This window comes from Nannobrachium achirus, assembly GCF_963921795.1.
Source record: "Nannobrachium achirus genome assembly, chromosome: 7".
Lineage (NCBI taxonomy): Eukaryota > Metazoa > Chordata > Actinopteri > Myctophiformes > Myctophidae > Nannobrachium > Nannobrachium achirus.
Genome location: NC_137816.1, coordinates 46,169,744 through 46,187,278, shown reverse-complemented (window position 1 = coordinate 46,187,278; position 17,535 = coordinate 46,169,744). Strand labels below are relative to the sequence as shown.

The following is a 17,535-nucleotide window of genomic DNA, read 5'->3' as shown; positions in this document are numbered from 1 at the left end:
TAGTCCACATAACACGGGGTACCTAGAAGACCAGACACAGCGTCCACATAACACGGGGTACCTAGAAGACCAGACACAACCAGCTTGCAAATCATAAACTGAAGGAATGAGGGACACAAACAGCACACCTTTCATTTCCCTCCCTGTATGTTTTGAAATAAGGGATGCTAATAAATCGATTACACGTTTAACCAACAATAAGAGTTTTGATCGATTGCTTGTGCATTTTATTGGAAATACAGCCATGATTTACTGCACAAAAACTAAAAACAAGCATAGAAAACAAAGGAAGCACGAGAAAACAGTCTTTTTGCAGAGAAAAGCGTAATTACGTACTACCCACGACCCACGCCACACCTGGCAGATGCAACAGAGCAAACCAGCAGCTTTCCCCAGCGCATGTAGGATTTTTATGTTTCCTTTCCTACCAGACAAGAGTGGCCAGATGGTCTCCATAATAATACTTGTCAAAGACTACAGTACATTTACCCACATTTAACTTCCGGCAGGTGTAAATGTTGCACCCTGGTACAGGCATTTGTCCATTTGAAATACCATAGTACGATCAAATCTCGTCTGTTAATAATCGGTTAATGAGGGCAGTCTATCGGTCAGAATTAATTAATAATTAGCATTCCTAGAACACGATGAACCTTCTTCTCATTCATTGTGAAGTGCCACACAGAAGCATGCCGTGGCGTTTAGGACTGTCAGTGTCACGATTACAATATGACATTTTACAGGACGATTAATTGTCACTCAAATAGTTGCAATGAACGATTTAACTGTGTGTTTGTCGTTGACAATAACATTTTTGTTTGGCTTCTAGGCTTTGAAGTTGCACATAACCTAAACATACAAAGAAACAACTGACATATTTGACAACTTTATACTTAAAAAAGAACATTGATAGTGGAAATAGCCGATCTACAAGCTCACAAACGTTGTGAGCTTGTAGATCTGCTATTTTTGAAAATGTTTGAAAATATATCTATATATACATCTTTCAACATGGAAACGATGACGACGATTATGACAAAATAACTGATTAGACGATTATTATGTGATAATTGTGACAGGCTTAGTGGCGTTCTGTATGGTGGAGATCTGTCAAACTGACCCTCAGCAGTGAAGCCCAGCCAGGACAGATAGGATCTACGTGTCAGTGGGAGGGGCTCGCCATTGATGACCTGCTTCTTTCTTCGTCCCAACTGTAGAAGCTGGACCCCCAGGGCCTGTTCCCCATCAAAACCTGTAGCTAAGAACACAAAACACACAGACACTTTTATGTACTGCAGGGGTCTTCAACGGGGGGTCCTCAGAGTTACTGGGGTCCTCCAAATCCTTGAGAGATAGAAACTTTTTTTCTCCTTTTTTATATAGATATGAGCTCACAACATAATCCGATTAATCGTTTAAATAATCAACCGATTAATTGATTATGAAAATAACCGTTAGTTGCAGCCCTAGTTTTCTCGTGCCAATAAAGCCCTTTGAATTGAATTGTGTCTGTGTGTGTGTGTGTGTGTGTCTACCTCGGTGGTAGACCAGCAGCAGCTGCTCTCCGTGTGCAGCCATGCAGACCACGGGCCCAGGCAGGCTCCACAGCTCCTTCTGGACCCCCCCGATGGAGAAGAGGCGCAGCATCAAGCCGCTGGTGGCCACGGCCGCCCAGCCCTGGCCCAGACACAGAGCCATGGCATCCTCACCCTTCGGCAGGTCCACCATCCACTCCTTGTTGGTGTCCCACGAGGAGAAGTGGAGGCACTGCAGCTTACTGGGAAGGGAGATGAGAGCAGGGGTGAGGGAGTATAGTCAGGGATACATAACTGTGACAGATGACTCATCACTAAACCATCGTTTTGTGGAGTCCATATTTAGCCCAAGTCCATATTTTCGTGCAAAAAAAAAAAAAAGCTTTCAATGGATTCAGAATAATTAAAAACACCTAGTTAGACCCCTCACATCCCACTTAAAGCAGATTTTTTGGGAGTAATTTTGTCCATTATAGTATAGTGTATAGTAAGTGATAGAGACCCAAAGTTACCCTAGCTGTCAAGGATTCTCCTAGGGTTTTTGAATTTCAAGCTTTGTTAGATATGTTACTAGACACCTTTACGAACACATTGGTGAAGAAATCGTTTGGTAAGGAATTTATTCCCAGATTTTATTAATATCCTTTGACTATTAGAGGTCAGCGAGGCAGAGACCCCTTTGGCAAACAACTTGTAAGGCTACGTTCAGACAGTCAGAGACAGATGCATTGACCCCCATCCACTCCCATGTTAAGAGAAGAACCCGGAAGAGGCGTTGGGTCTCTGATCGAAGATGCATTATGCCGTTGCAGGGTCACAAGCTCAATGGTTGAATACAGTCTCATGGTTCAGCACTGCTGTACTCTCACCCGGTAGACACACTCACTGACCAATGGGACCGAGCTAAACGCAGGAAGTACGCCACTTTGTGGACACTCACATTAGCTGCTCAAGTGTGAAGGTTCAAAGGTAAGGGAGTAATGCTGCTATAGGCTGGCGTGTTACGCCGCCTTGCGAGCCAGATATCTGAACGTACCCTAACCGGGCTTCAAAGGTGTTACCAATAATACTAATGAAGGCTCTGTTCCATTTCATGTAGCTCAGTGGTTCTCAAACATTTAATTTCAAGGACCCCCGTAACTCTGAGAGTGTACAAATGGAACCAAATGGACCCATATTTGGTTCCATTTGGTTCCAGGGGTCCATTTGGTTCCAGGGGTCATTTGGAACCCCCAAGGAACTATGAGGGTCCCTGGACCACACTTTGAGAGCCTTTGTCAGTATCATTGGTAACACTGACTCTGTTTGAGCAGAATGGAACAGAGCATTCATTAGTAGCATTGGTAAAACCTGTGAAGGAAGTGAGAAGAGACCCAACTTCTCTTCAAAAATGGCAGCTGTGCATCTAGCCTATTCCAGGGGTCTTCAACAGGGGGTCCGGGACCCCTAGGGGGTCCTCAGAGTTACTACAGCGTGTCCTCCAAATCTTTGTGTGATAGAAACTTGTTTTTTTCCCCCTTTTTTATATTAACCAACTGAACCCTAGCGTCCATATTCTGAGAACTTTAGCCAAAAATAGCAGTTCTACAAGCTCACAACGCCTCACGCAGCTTGTAGATCGGCTATTTTCGGCAAAGAGCTTTGGAGAGGAAAAAGAGCAGACTAAGTACAGAGTGAAAGGTCGTGGGGGGTCCCTGCTTCATCTCTCTCTCTCTCTCTCTCTCAACTAAGGGGTCCTTGGCCGTTGAGCTAGGCACTTGCTGTTCGAGAGCACTTGGGTCACTTTCCCTCTTTTGTCTAAGGACAGTTGCGAATGGCAGGATAGAGAGCGTGACGTGAGACGGATTCAAATGCATGACTAGGCCTGTCACAGTTGTTACATAATTGCACATTTTCTTCATTTTCCATGTTGAACAATGTTCATACATTTTCAAAAATAGCAGAGCTACAAACTCACAACATGTCGCAATGTGCTTTTATTTTATTGTATGTGATAAAGTATAAAATGTCAGTACATTGTATATATTTTATATTCATTATTTGTCATACTGTAACTGCCCAGTGTCATTCTTATGACGGCCTAAAAGGCTAACAGAAATCTAAGTTTTGATTTTGATTATATTTCATTACTTGTGCCCAAGGTCAACAACACCAAATTAGGTGTAAAATCTATTCCGAACTATAAAAATCTATTAAAAAAAGATTGTGACATTGGGCAATAGTTGAGTGAATCGAGTCCACGGGTAGGGCTGTCACGATTATGACATTTTAAATGACGAGTAATTGTCACTCAAATAATTGCGATTAACAATTTAATTGTGTTTTTGTCATTGACAATTACATTCCTGTTTGGCTGTTTGGCAACATGGAAACGATTATGACGAAATAATTGCGATTATGTCAAATAATTGCGATTAGACGATTATGTAATAATTGTAACAGGCCTATCCACGGGTGACACGGGTCCTGAGATTGAAATGCTTAAGTTCCGGGACCCCTAGGGGGTCCTCAGAGTTACTACAGTGGGGCTGCCAAATCTTTGTGTGATAGGAACTTTGTTTTTACATTAACCATTTGAACCCTAGCACCCCTAGCAAGATAGCAAATCTACAAGCTCACAATGCCTCGCGCTGCAAGGCGTTGTGAGCTTGTAGATCGGCTATTTTTGGCAAAGAGGTTTGTAGAGGGAAAAGAAGAGCAGACTAAGTATTTGACGGTTCAAGTGGCTAAATGTCTGAAAATACAGGTTACTCCAACATGATGACAGTGCTGTCAAACAAGTCTAAGAAATCTATGAACATTTTTAATCTGCAGCAACACAATTTTATACAATACGTTGTGGGGGTCCCTGCTTCATCTCTCTCTCAACTAAGGGGTCCTTGGCCTGAAAACGTTGAAGACCCCTGCTCTAGTGTAAAGAGACCATGTGAGGCCTACCTGGCCAGCTCCTCTGTGCTGGGGCAGGCCAGCAGCACAGCCTCCTGGGACAGCTGGGCCATGGTGTGACCCAGGGAGTTGGTGAGGTGCATGGCGTGATGCACGGCCGTGTCGTGGAACTCTACGTCGATGGCGTTGTCCTGCTCGTCGTTGTAGCCGCGCACGATGCCCACCGAGTTCCACATCTGAGGCAAAGGAAACCGTTTTAGTTGTCATAGTCCTCCCTGTTAACCTCCCATATACTGTATTTGATTGATTCCCAACCAAGAGACCAAGAGTTCAAAACATTTGATCCCTATCTGAGTGGATCAAATTTTGGCTTTTGGGTGGGTAAAAAGGTTTTTGCATTGGGATCACTTTGATATCTGATCCGTACTGTTATATCTCGACCCTTTTATTGCGACCATAGGTCGCAAGTTTACTATGAAAACTGTCACATCTTGTCCACGTATCTGTCTATCTTAGAAGGTCACGCCTGACACTGACTGTGGTTCCCCTGAAACATCACTGTGACATCACAGGTGACATCACCTATGGGTTCAAATGCCATACATGTAACTTGAACTCGGAAAAAGCCCTACGGGGCGAAACGTTGTTTAGTTGAGAAATAAAGAAAAGACAGGAGCATTATAACGTGTGCGGACACTACCTGTTTTATTCACTAGTTTATTCTTGGATCCAGCACCGTAGAAAAGGTTTTGGGGATGTGCATCCTATGCCTTTTTGTCATAGACTTATCTCATCTCAGCAACATTATATCAATGACAATATAATGTAATTTCTTTAACACCCAAAACCCAAATCTGATCAACTCAGATAGTTTTGGACTGTTGGGGACAGAGGATACAGTATTCTTGGATCTATTAGAACACATCATACCATAAAGCGGTGCATGAGGTGAGAAGGAGTGGAGCCTGGCTGGAAGGCCTTCTGTGGTGGCGTGGGCATGGGCCCATCGTAGACGGGACGCAAGGGCACCAGCGGTGCAGCGGGGGCTGCTATGACCCCGTCAAGGTTGCTATCATCATCCCCGTAATTCTCCAGACCCAACTTGATAGAGCCAGTGTCTGAATGGAAACACAAAGGGAAATTAAGGGTTTACACAGTATACAAGCTCGTGGAGTAATGGCTAATTACACCAACTGTCAAATATCTCTCCACTGCTGGCTTCTAATGGTTCATATTAGGGATGGGACGATACGAAAATGTCACGATTATTGTGACAAAAATAATTGCGTTTTACGATATTATTCACCATTCAAAATATGCAAAATACTCTTAAAATGACACTTTTATCAGACACTTGAACCCCTGCATCCATATTCTGTGGCAGAACGTTTGCCAAAAAATTGCCGATTTACAAGCTCACAACGCTATGTTAGCTTGTAGCAATTGTTTGGCAAAGATTTGGTAGAGTGGAAAAAAAGACAAGTATGTTTACACTATGTGTGTTGTACCATTGTAGAGGGTTTCAGAGGATCAAAGGTGAATTGATCCCAGCATATGACGGAGGACAATTTCATGATATTAAAATCTCTGCAATACGATTATTGTGAGCGGTTTTTATCAAATTATAATAATTATTGTCCCATCCCTAGTTCATATCATTATCATCATACTATAAGCCACCAAGTCTCTGATCCCAAAAAAAAGTGTCTGTCCACGAGAAGTGTCCACTGTCCAGAGCATAACTTGGGGAACTGTTCGGGGTGTGAGCTTGTTCTGACGATAGAGCGTGCCAAATGGAAATTGTGAGGAACTTGTGCCTTATGGAGCCCAAGACAAAAAAAAGGGGCTTAAGAAGGAGCCATGGGATTTTTTAATCCTGAGGTCTGAGATGGAGGCATCGGTTCAAGGCTGGTACAGTAGGTCTATCAGACTCCTTGTGGGGTTAGGCAGGGATTTGTTTTATGATTTTATAAAGACCATCTCTGACTTGCTTTTACAAACTTCTGCAGCAGACATCATCAATTAGATTTGACCTGGATACACATTTTCAGAGCAAAATACACTCTGGGCCATACACACAATCACATCATATCAAACACATCCTGTCATAAGAATCAGTCAGTTCCTGACCTTTTTTCAAATGGACAGGAAATGACAGCTATAATAGTTCCATCTTTGAGGAGCTGACCTTGCACGATTGCACACTATCATCTGTATTGATATATATATTTTTTTGGTAACCAATTTTCACACAGTGTCAATTAGCCGATCGCTATGCCCCTCCTAAAGCCGTGCTTGCCCAATGCCACGTTTAGCGACAGGTTACTAAGGCGGGTGCCTTGGCAAGCTGCCATGGCGGCGTGCAGCAATAGCACCCAGCTGCAGACTAACCTGCCACAAACGTCCAGGAAGAAAACAATAGCCTATACTAAAGTCAGATTAACATACAGTACACAAGTGTTACCAGTTATATTTTCTCATGAAGTGCTCCTAAATTATTCCCGTGGGTTGGTTTGTGTAGGTCAGTGCAATCCGTTCTGTTTTTGTTTCAGTGTTTGTGACACGGAAGCGAGTGGGTGGGACGTTCGCGAACGAATCGAGTCTTTTGAACGGCTCTTTGAAATGAACGATATGATTCGGTTCACAGTAGGGAGCCGTTCCTTTCTATGAACAGTGGTGGGAAAAGTACTACATTTCTTTACTTAGGTAAACATATCAATACTGCAATCAAGTTTGGAATGTTATTAATGTAGGCTACTAGAGTAAAAGTAAAATAGTATTGGTATCAAAATGTAGGCTACTTAAAGTACCAATATTAGAACGTACTCATTATGCATTATGTTTCACAGGTTTTCTAATGAGTAAAATGTAGAAAAATCATTTGCAAATAGCTGATCTACAAGCTCACAATGCATCGCAACGTGACACATTGTGAGCTTGTAGATCACCTATTTTCAAATGCCAGAAATGTATCCAATGGCCAAAATGTACAGGCCTATTTGGGTGGAAGTGATTTACAATCATAATCAAAATCTACAAAGTAACCAGTAACTAAAATGAGCCAGTCTTTTGAACGGCTCTTTGAAAGGAACGGATCTCAGAGATCCGGTTCACTTCAAAGAACCATAAATCCCATCTCTATCTAGCAGCCAGACTAGCGGTACACCGATGCGCGCCGCCATGGCAGCTTGCCAAGTCTGCTGCGTTAGTAACCTGTTGCTAACTTGGCATTGGACGAGGACGGCTTTAGGAGGGGCATAGCGATCGGCTAATTGCCTATGTAATCCTGGGCTCTGCTCTCCCTCTGCCACGCCTGGGGAGACAACGGACTGACCTCATGCTTCCTTGTATGCATGACGAGTCCAAGTTGCTTCTTTTCACCTGACAGTGGGGATTTCCCCGGTTTGGACGTAGCGCATGGAAGGAACACGTTATTTCAACCAGTTCCTTTCCCCTCCAACAGGCGCCCCGGCTGGCCAGGGGGAGGCATTATAGAGACCAGGATTACTGCATGTTTTTGTGAGGGTATCTACCCTAGGAGATATGGGGAGAACATGCAAACTCCACACAGAAAGGCCCTATCGCCAACCCCACCTAGGGTGTGGGCGCTGATGACGAGGAGGAGGGAACACGCCCCTAGCACCCACAGCGTCCCCCGGCGGGAATTGAACCCAGGACCTTCTAGCTGTGAGGTGACAGCTAGAAGACAATCTGATTTGATTGAAGGGAGTGTAGTGAGGGCAAGGCTTCACAGATAAATACACACATCTTCCAAACAACTTCATGTAACACCTTGAATCTTTGTGTCCGTCTCAGGCAGATATACACGTAAGATGTAAGTCAATTAAACAAAATGGGATCATCTTGGAGAGCTTGATTCTGGCAAACTATACAGTATAACTGACAAATTACATAACATTGGTGGAGGTATACACTGTCAACTCTATGAAAAAGAACACAATAAGCGTGTTAGTAATAAAAACAAAGAACAAGGTGGTAAGAAAGAACATGGAATAAAAAAAGGTAATGCACATACACTACAGTACAAGTGCCACAGCAGGAATTAAGAAAAGGGCCAGTGGAAATAAAGAGTTTCAAGATGCCTGCGGCTTCTAACTGACCTCGCGAGTTGTCATCGTCGAGGAACGCCCCTCTATTCCTCACCCGCCCCGTCGCAGGCATGAGGTCATCGTCGTCATCATCGTCCCCGGCAACAGGCTTCTTGGCAGGGGAGTGGGTGTCGCTCAACCCTTCGTCCATAAGTCCGTCATCATCCTCATCGAACAGATCATCATAGTCGTTTGCTTCTTTCTTGGCTGGAGCCTGGTGAATGCCCAGTGGTGGAACATCAATGGATATCGAAAATGTTCTTCAATGCATTTCTCAATGTGTCAGAGAAATGAAGTCAAATAAACCCTCTTTCTCACCCTCTGAAATTTGTAAGACATTACATACTGTGAATGCATGGTGAATTCTGTAATTAATTAAGTTTACAGGAACTCTGAAAATAATTAGTGAAATATCTAATTTCTGTCAATAAAAACTGTGATATTACATTTACTTCTAGTACTACAAGCACAGTAAAAGTGTTAATTTATCCATTTTGTAACTCCAATCAAGAGTACAAATGTAACCAAATGGCCCTTTCCGGCTCATTCGGTTTAATTTGTACACTAATTAATGTGTGAGGAACGGAGGATTTTATTTTATAGTATGACAAAGTGTGCGGATAATTCAAACAATTGACTACCGGTATTGATTATTTAATAATGATATAAATATAATAATACCTTAGTGGTCTTTGTGCTAGAGCTGACTGCTGATGATGAGAAGCCTTCTAGCATCCCCAGACATCCCTGACTGTCTGTATAAGCCAGCTGACTGCCTGAGGGATGCCAGGCCACGCCACACACTGTGTGTCCCTTCTCATGCTTCTGCCTGGAATACAGAGCACAAAACCATCTTTAATATTCCTCAAACAATCAAATCTTCAGTGGCATAATTTAACTCTTCAGAGCACAAATGTGGGTCCATTTGGTTACAACGGAGTTAAGGTTCTTCTCACACGCTGGGGGCATTTATTTTGTGCGATTAATTTGCATTCATGTCTTTTAACTACATCCACACAGAAGGTGAATATAACACAGCAAGGGTCTTCAACAGGGGGTCCGGGCCACTAGGGGGTCCTCAGAATTACTACAGGGGGTCCTCCAAATCTTCCAATTCTTTTTATATTAACAACTTGAACCCTAGTGTCCATATTCTAAGAACTGTAGCCAAAGATCGGCTATTTTCGGCAAAGAGGTTTGGTGTAGAGGGGGAAAAGAGTGCAGTACAGAGTAAAGTACAGAGTGAAAGGTCAAGTTTATTAAGTATTGACGGTTCAAGTGTTTAATAATAGGAAAACACAAATTGACATGATCCCAAATTACACTGATGATTGTGCTGTCAAACAATGAAACTATATGGAATCTACGAAGAGGTTGTGGGGGTCCCTGCTTCATCTTTCTCTCTCAACTAAGGGGTCCTTAGCCTGAAAACGTTGAAGACCCCTGCTGCGATAAAGCAACACAATTCTTACTCGTAACGAGGTTGATTTCTCACCATGAATAAAAGCATCAACCTGTATGAATGAGTCACCAACTGTATAGTTTTGATGCAACATGCTCGCCAGAGATGTTCACATTGTTTATTAGTCACATTGCGGTGTGTGACGACCTTTACAAATGGACAAATGAACACAGAAGATTTTAAATGGCAGCACCTCAGGGTATCTAGCATGTTCTTCAGTCCAGTCCCTTCACGGGCCCTGATTGCTTTTTAAATCCTCATGATAATAATGCACGGCTGACTGAGCACACTTATTTTTATTTATTTTTTAACCAGCCCTACCTCCTGCTGCTTACACAATTACACACATCAAGCTAGGCAGCCGCCCAAAGATTACCATTATCTCTCAACTCAAGTGTGAAGGGCGGATGCAGTGCCTGGCTAAAGGGCACTTCAATAGACCACTGAAGGCTGATGTCACTGCCGCGAGCCTCTTTTTTCAAACGTACTTCACGCCGTGGAACTCCATGGCCCGCTTCCCCGTACCTCTTTCTCAAAAACAAGTAGCATAACTCTTTTCTTTGAATATCAATACATTTTAATGCAGTAAGCAGAGCATACGAGCGGAGTGGAGCGCGAGCGGTGCGGGGAGTGGAGCGAGCCGTTTTTTTGTTGAGCGTGAGCGAGCGACTTTTATAATGGGTCTGAGCGCCGACCCTCCTCCGCTCCGAGCCGATCCTGTTGGGGCCGCGCGCCGCATGTTTCCAACAAAACAGTGGCGAGTGGAAAGGTCTCCAAGTCTCCATCAAAGCCGAGGCTCACGTTAGCGCAGCCATTTGTGTTGGGAACACACTGGCAAAGGAGAAAGTGTTTCGGACATGGTAGCAAACTACTTTTTTGACTCTGATTGACGGCCCTGAGCGGAGCGTGGAGCGAGAGATGCGAAAATCAAGTTGAGCGACGGAGCGGCGGGGAGCGGAGCGGCCCGGTGGCCAACCAGAGCGACGAGTGAGTGGGACAAGAGCCCTCTGGAGCGCGGAGCAGCTTTTGTCATCGCTCCACTCCGCTCGTGTGCTCTGGCAGTAAGAGAGCTTATTTTGTCATTACGCATTGTGGTCCTTTGAATCTCTTAACTCTTATTGTGCCAATCCCGAACTAGTTCGGGATAGTTTGGACCTTATTAACGTTCAGGGTGCCAATCCCGAACTAGTTCGGGATTTTTATTTTTTACGAGCCGGGCCGCCGGCCGTCATCTGTTTACACGGCCACACACATGCAATCCAGGATCTTTAGAGCTCATTTTCTCTTTTCCATGCATATCCATGAGGTGTGCAAGGTTTAATCATGGCTAAATCGCCGAAAATAGGGCTTCTAAAATGCTTGGTAGCCAATAGCTAACTTCAAGCTAACTTCATCCTGTCCCTGTTCATGCACAAAGGAAAGTGTTCAGGCGCGTCATGGCTGCGCACGGCTTGTGCATATACAGCGTATGTCTATGGTGGATTCTATGGCCATTGGGCGCCCTCTAGTGGTGATTCTGGGCACTGAAAGGGTTAATAGTTAAATCTAGTCTCCTTACTTTATCAGCTGAAGCTCTATAATTCGGCGTTATGCTAAATGGTAAAATGGTGCATTTGTATAGCGCCTTTATCCAAGGCGCTTTTACATAGATTGTGAATTACACACACACACACACACACACACACACACACACACACACACACACACACACACACACACACACACACACACACACACACACACACACACACACACACACACACACACACACACACACACACACACACACACACACACACACACACACACAGTCTTGCTCAAGGACTCTTCGACACCAACTCTGGGGGAGCCCAGGATCGAACTGGTAACCCTTCAGGAAATCTCTGTTATATGACGGATTCTCTACCCCTGAGCCAATGCCACCCCTGAAAATGTCTCTCTCTTCAACAGAGACAGTGACGTTTTTAATTAGCCTACACGTCATTCATACAGGTTGTCAGCAATATCTATCTATATATCTATCTAACTTTTTTTCCCCCAAAGAAGCGCTTGTTGTGCAGCTTGTTTTTGAGAAAGAGGCAGGGCACGAGGGACCGCAGTGTGAAAGAGGCTCGCATCACTGCCGCTACAGGGCGCTACCCCCCCAAGCACTGATGTTTAGCATACAACACTCCTTAACTGTACCTTTCCACACACAGCTTGCTGTCCACGTCCCACACCGTCAGCAGACCACCGATACAGCCAGCAGCAAGGAAGCGGCCACAGGGAGACCAGACCACTACGTTAATGGGCTGAGAGAGAGAAAGAGGTTAATGAAAGAGTGACTGATACACAGAGATTTCAAACAAACCTATGCTTAAACCAATTATCCTAGATTGTACCAGGAAGTGAGTCATAAGACAAGGTCACAGACTACATAAGATCAGAAGTAACACTCTGAACTGTCATTCCTCACACACATCATCAATAGAGTTGTCCCTCTTTATTAGTGTGGTTGCTATAGGCAACACACTGTTGTTCTACAGTCAGAGCACTTTTATGCCAGATAAAGTGAACCTGTTTTTTTTGTTAACCTTTTAACTGAAGTTATCTGGGTTGTAAGGCCAGATATCTTGGACAATATAATGTCAAATCAGACAGGATTGCTCCCAGTGGATTCCTTGCAACTCACGTCAGTGCAACCACTGTACAGGTGCAATTTCCTAGAATTGCACCTTTCTAGTTAGTGTGGTTGCCAGTAGGGCAACCACCCTATTGTTCTAGTCCGGAACAACATAGCATAAACATAGCCAATCAGGAAGCAGCAAAATGATTACGGGCAACATAGCCAATCAAGAAGCACCATTATATAGAGTAAGTCTGTCTGATTCTGATTGGTGCAGTTATTGTAGTTGAGTTCTATGGGGGTTCTATGAGGGAGTGGTGACGTTCTGGCTATCAAGGCAATAAATATGCAACCACACTTGCAATTTCCAATTGTATCTTTTCTAGTTTCCTTTTGCTCTAGGCTTGGTTTTATTAGTTAATTCACCAGTTTATTCAGGAAACCACTTTGTAACTGGTTCTGAAAAAACACTAGATGAAAAAATTAATAGTGTATGCCCTTCTACACAAGAAAAGGTTATTTGTGGCATGAATGACTAATGCTTAATAATACAACAACAGATGAAGGGAACATGGAAAACAGGAGTTCAGCTAAACTGGGGGCAATTAAAGAATGAGTGACTGGTGGAAAACCTGCATTTAAACACTGTAAAAGATGACCATCTATTAGCCAATAGAACTCCAGAATGATAGTTCAATCTGTGCTTCAAACAAGTCAACATTTCCACTTGGTTAATGATGCTGCCATGCCTTCATAGTGATATGTGGGTGACTGAGTTTATGACAGATCAACTATAATTACAATTTAGACCATTACATACTGTATATCGTTATAGTTAACACAGCATTGTTTCCAGATGATAAACTCAATCATGTTGGTTTTAACACCATTAAACTAACAAGATTTGGACTCCCTTTTACTGTGAGCGAACTCTCAGCTGAAGAATGAGATTATTTTTCTAGAAATTGAAGCTCACGTCTACAGTTTAACCAAACCACTTTGACTCTTTCAATCTGAGCTGCTTGAATAAGACCCACTATTATTTTAATACAGTATAAAACAGTGGTTGGAGGTAATGTCCCTAGTACCCTACACTTCAATTGAGAAATTCCCCAGTGTCGGGTAGGACACTGCTGGACAATACACTCCATCTTTAACGTATTTTGAACATCATTGCAGTTACATTGCTGCATCTGGAGGGGGAGACCATGGAGACAATACATGACCTAAACTAAACTTTCACTGACATTTCACTGCATTTGTGTTGACAGCAAATGTTGACTTGCTGCATGTTACTTAGCCTCACCTCTTTGAGCAGGTCATCAGACAGAGTGCTGACAAGGCCCCAAGAATCCCTCTGATATAAGTGCACCTTTGTGTCCACAGGAACGGCAAGAAGCTGTGTATACATACACACACAATGGAAGGTTATCACACTGCTAGATAGATAGATAGATACCTTTATTATCCCAAGGGGGAAATTTAGTTGTCCAGTTGTAGCACAGCAGTATACAGTTATTTACAAAGTTACAGAGAAGTAGGAAAAAATAGATAAGAGTAAAAACAAGAGCAGTACAGTACCAAAAAAGAGAAGGTGCATCAATAGAGGGGGCGAATTAAATATAAGTATATATACATAAAGTGTCTTACAAAAAGAGACCAAAGCAGTCAATGCTAGTTAGTGCAACAAGTATCTCACTGTCATTGTTAAACAAGTATAAACAGTTTTGTGGAACATTGTAGATTCATAATAATATGACCTCATTAAGAATGAATTGTGGCCAACAAATCATCAAGGACAATGATGATACTAGGGATGGGACGATGTAAATTTCATCGCGATTGTGACCAAAGAAATCGTGATTTACGATATTATCGCAATAATCAAAATATCCCCAACATCCATTATCCTGAGGCGGAACATTTGCCAAAATGTAGCAGATCTACAAGCTCACAACGTTGTGAGCTTGTAGATCAGCTATTTTTTTGGCAAATAGATTTGGTAAACACAGTGAACAAACAAAACAAAAAGACTGTATCAAGTACGTATATTATAAGTATGTTTTACCAATAGAGGGTTTAAATGGAACTGGATATCCAGCTCGGCAAATAAAAAAGTGAATTGATCCCAGTGCATGACGGAGAACGATTTCACGACAAATTAAATCTCCACGATACGATTATCGTGAGTGTGTTTTATCACGATAAATGATAATATCGCTTATGGTCCCATCCCTAGATGATACACAAAACAAGAAGGAGAATGAATAAGACTACCGTTTCCAAACGCCTCTAATCTCTTAACTCATTTAGTGCCTTTCCCGAGATATCTCGCGAAATTCCCTTTGATGTTCGCAGTGCCAATCGCGAGATGTCTCGCGAAAAGTAATATATTACTGTAACGGCGGTTATCCTACCGGGTACATGCGCGGAAGGTCCCGAGACGATCTCCCTCGCTGATTTATCATCATCACGGATCCACAAGCACAAAATAGTAATCCCATAACATTGAGGCAGACGGGGAATCTCATCTTTAATGTCCATTATCTCCAAACAACACTTTCAAAGCGAGGATGGCAATAGATGCTCGCTTATAAAACACATGTTGAAAAGCTCCGTTCCGCCATTACACAACACCACGTGGACGATGACCGCTTCCTGTGAATGACGCGATGACGTCAAACCGGAAGTGTTTAAGCTATGGACTTCTGGCCTTCAAAATAAGAGACTGGCCGTTTATGGAGCCAGCGAGAGGCACTCTGGACATTTTAATCCGTTCATTTCTGGGGCACAAAATGAGTTAATAAACACAACAGAGTCAGACAGACACTGACCTTGGCGGTCCGGGGTTGCCAGGCCAGCCGACACAGGGACTTGGCGTTGCTGACATCAGTGGATTTATGCAGTACAGGCCAACTGATGACCTGAGTCTGTAAGACACACAGGGGCGTCACAAGGGGGGGGGGAGTGGGACTGAGTTAAATAGCAGATATACAAGCTCACAGCGCGGCACTCGGTACTGCGCTGCGAGCTTGTAGATCTGCTGACAAAATCGTGAGAATGTGTGCACATCTTTGAATATATGTATTTTTTAAGCGAACATTTGTAACTCAAATGTTGCTTCTGGGGGGTCCCTTGAACTAAATATTTTGAGATCGGGGTCCGTGGGCAAATACATATAATTTTGGAGGTCCTTCACATGAAAAAGTTTGAACCCCACTGACATAGAAACATGTTTTTCAAAAAGCCTTAGAAGGATTTGAAATATTCAAAGATTTTTCAAAAAATAGCAGATCTACAAGCTCGCAGCCGCGCTGTGAGCTTGTATATCTGCTATTTTTCAATAGTTAAAGTACCCAGGGCCCAGAATTTGGTGCAACACAACCTGAAACAACAACATACGGACACTCATATATACACACAAAGCCAGACATCATCATTTTTTGAGTGTTTATCACCGTTCAAAAAGCAAGTCAATTAAAGATATCAACGTCAGACAGAAATAATATAAAAAACTAACAGCAATCAATGACAAAATATGTGATTAAATCAGACCAACCTGTTCCTCAATGTTCCACACCACTACAGAGCCATCACAGCTAGCTGAGGCCTGATGGGAGAGAGAGCACATAACGTCATGTCTTGTCATTTAATCTCATTCTGTACAAACTCTTTTTCATTCCATGTTCTTTCTCCTGTAGTTGATGTTAGAATACTTATGAAACTAACTGTGTTAATTTGTACAATGTCTTAGTAAAATGTAAAAACAAAAACAAAACTATCAACAACCTAAAATGCTTTACTTAGTACTTAGTTTTCTATTTGCTGACCACTGCTCACATACAGTACTTCCATGCGTCCTTTACATTATTTGAGCAATATCCGCCAGAGGGCAGTTAAGAGTCAAGCGTTTCCTGATGTGATGGTGACCTTATGGAGAAAGACTGATACCCACCAGGAAGTCATCCTTGGGGTCAAAGGCCACACTGAGGACAGGTGCCTCATGGCCACGCAGTGTCTTCTGTTGACTGCTGTCTGACACCTTCCACCACCTTCACCATGAAGTCACTGCCAGGACATTGAAGGAAATAGCGTTTCTTTTTTTTCTTCAAAATGTCTAATATTTTGCAAACCCATTTTTTCACCCAGTGCCAATTATCTAAAGTAATCCTGGGCGCTACACTCCCTCTGCCAACCTGGGGAGACAGCGGGACTGACCTCATGCTTCCTTCTATCCTTCTATGAGGAGTCCAAGTCACTTCTTATCACCTGACAGGGGGGAGTTTCCCCGGTCAGACGTAGCACGTGAAACACGTTATTTCAACCAGTTCCTTTCCCCTCCATCAGGCGCCCTGGCTGGCCAGGGGGAGGCAGTATAGAAACCAAGACTACTGCATGTTTTTGTGAGGGTACCTACAGTACTACCTACCCTAGGAAACATGGGGAGAACATGTAAACTCCATACAGAAAGGCCCTTTTGCCAACCCCACCTAGGGTATGGGCACTGATGACGCAGAGGAGAGAACACGCCCGCAGCGCCCACAGCATCCTTGGCGGGAATCGAACCCGGGACCTTCAGCTGTGAGGTGACAGCACTACCGACTGCGCCACCTTGCCCCCCCATAGCGAGAGGTTTTCAAAACAAAATGTGTGTGGCTGTTGTTATGTTGGTTGTATTTATTTGCACACATGCCTACAGCGAGCAGCAAAACAATGTAAAGGGCACGTTACTCCGAAACGAACACGTAAATTGATGAATCGAAGGGACAGGAGAAACATAATAATCCTTATTTTCAAAAGTGCCCGTATCAGCCTCACATCCCAGAGTTTTCACAATCAATACGACGACAGACATTAGCTGTAGGTGAAAATAGCAACGTCAATACGGCGCCGTGGCCTGTGCTTTTATTGTGGTGATAAACCTGCTTAGAGCAAATC

At 43.3% G+C, this 17,535-nt stretch overlaps 1 protein-coding gene across 1 annotated transcript in view; it reads right to left on the bottom strand.

Annotated features, from left to right (window-relative positions):
* The window catches only part of wdhd1 (WD repeat and HMG-box DNA binding protein 1), a 33,152-nt gene that overhangs the window by 12,374 nt on the left and 3,243 nt on the right, over positions 1 to 17,535 (bottom strand). The window contains 12 exon segments of the mRNA XM_080729485.1: positions 1,121 to 1,258; positions 1,536 to 1,777; positions 4,473 to 4,657; positions 5,352 to 5,539; positions 8,543 to 8,744; positions 9,212 to 9,359; positions 12,177 to 12,283; positions 13,904 to 13,996; positions 15,432 to 15,527; positions 16,157 to 16,207; positions 16,553 to 16,639; positions 16,641 to 16,665. Of these exon segments, the coding sequence (XP_080585611.1) occupies positions 1,121 to 1,258; positions 1,536 to 1,777; positions 4,473 to 4,657; positions 5,352 to 5,539; positions 8,543 to 8,744; positions 9,212 to 9,359; positions 12,177 to 12,283; positions 13,904 to 13,996; positions 15,432 to 15,527; positions 16,157 to 16,207; positions 16,553 to 16,639; positions 16,641 to 16,665 (1,562 nt within the window).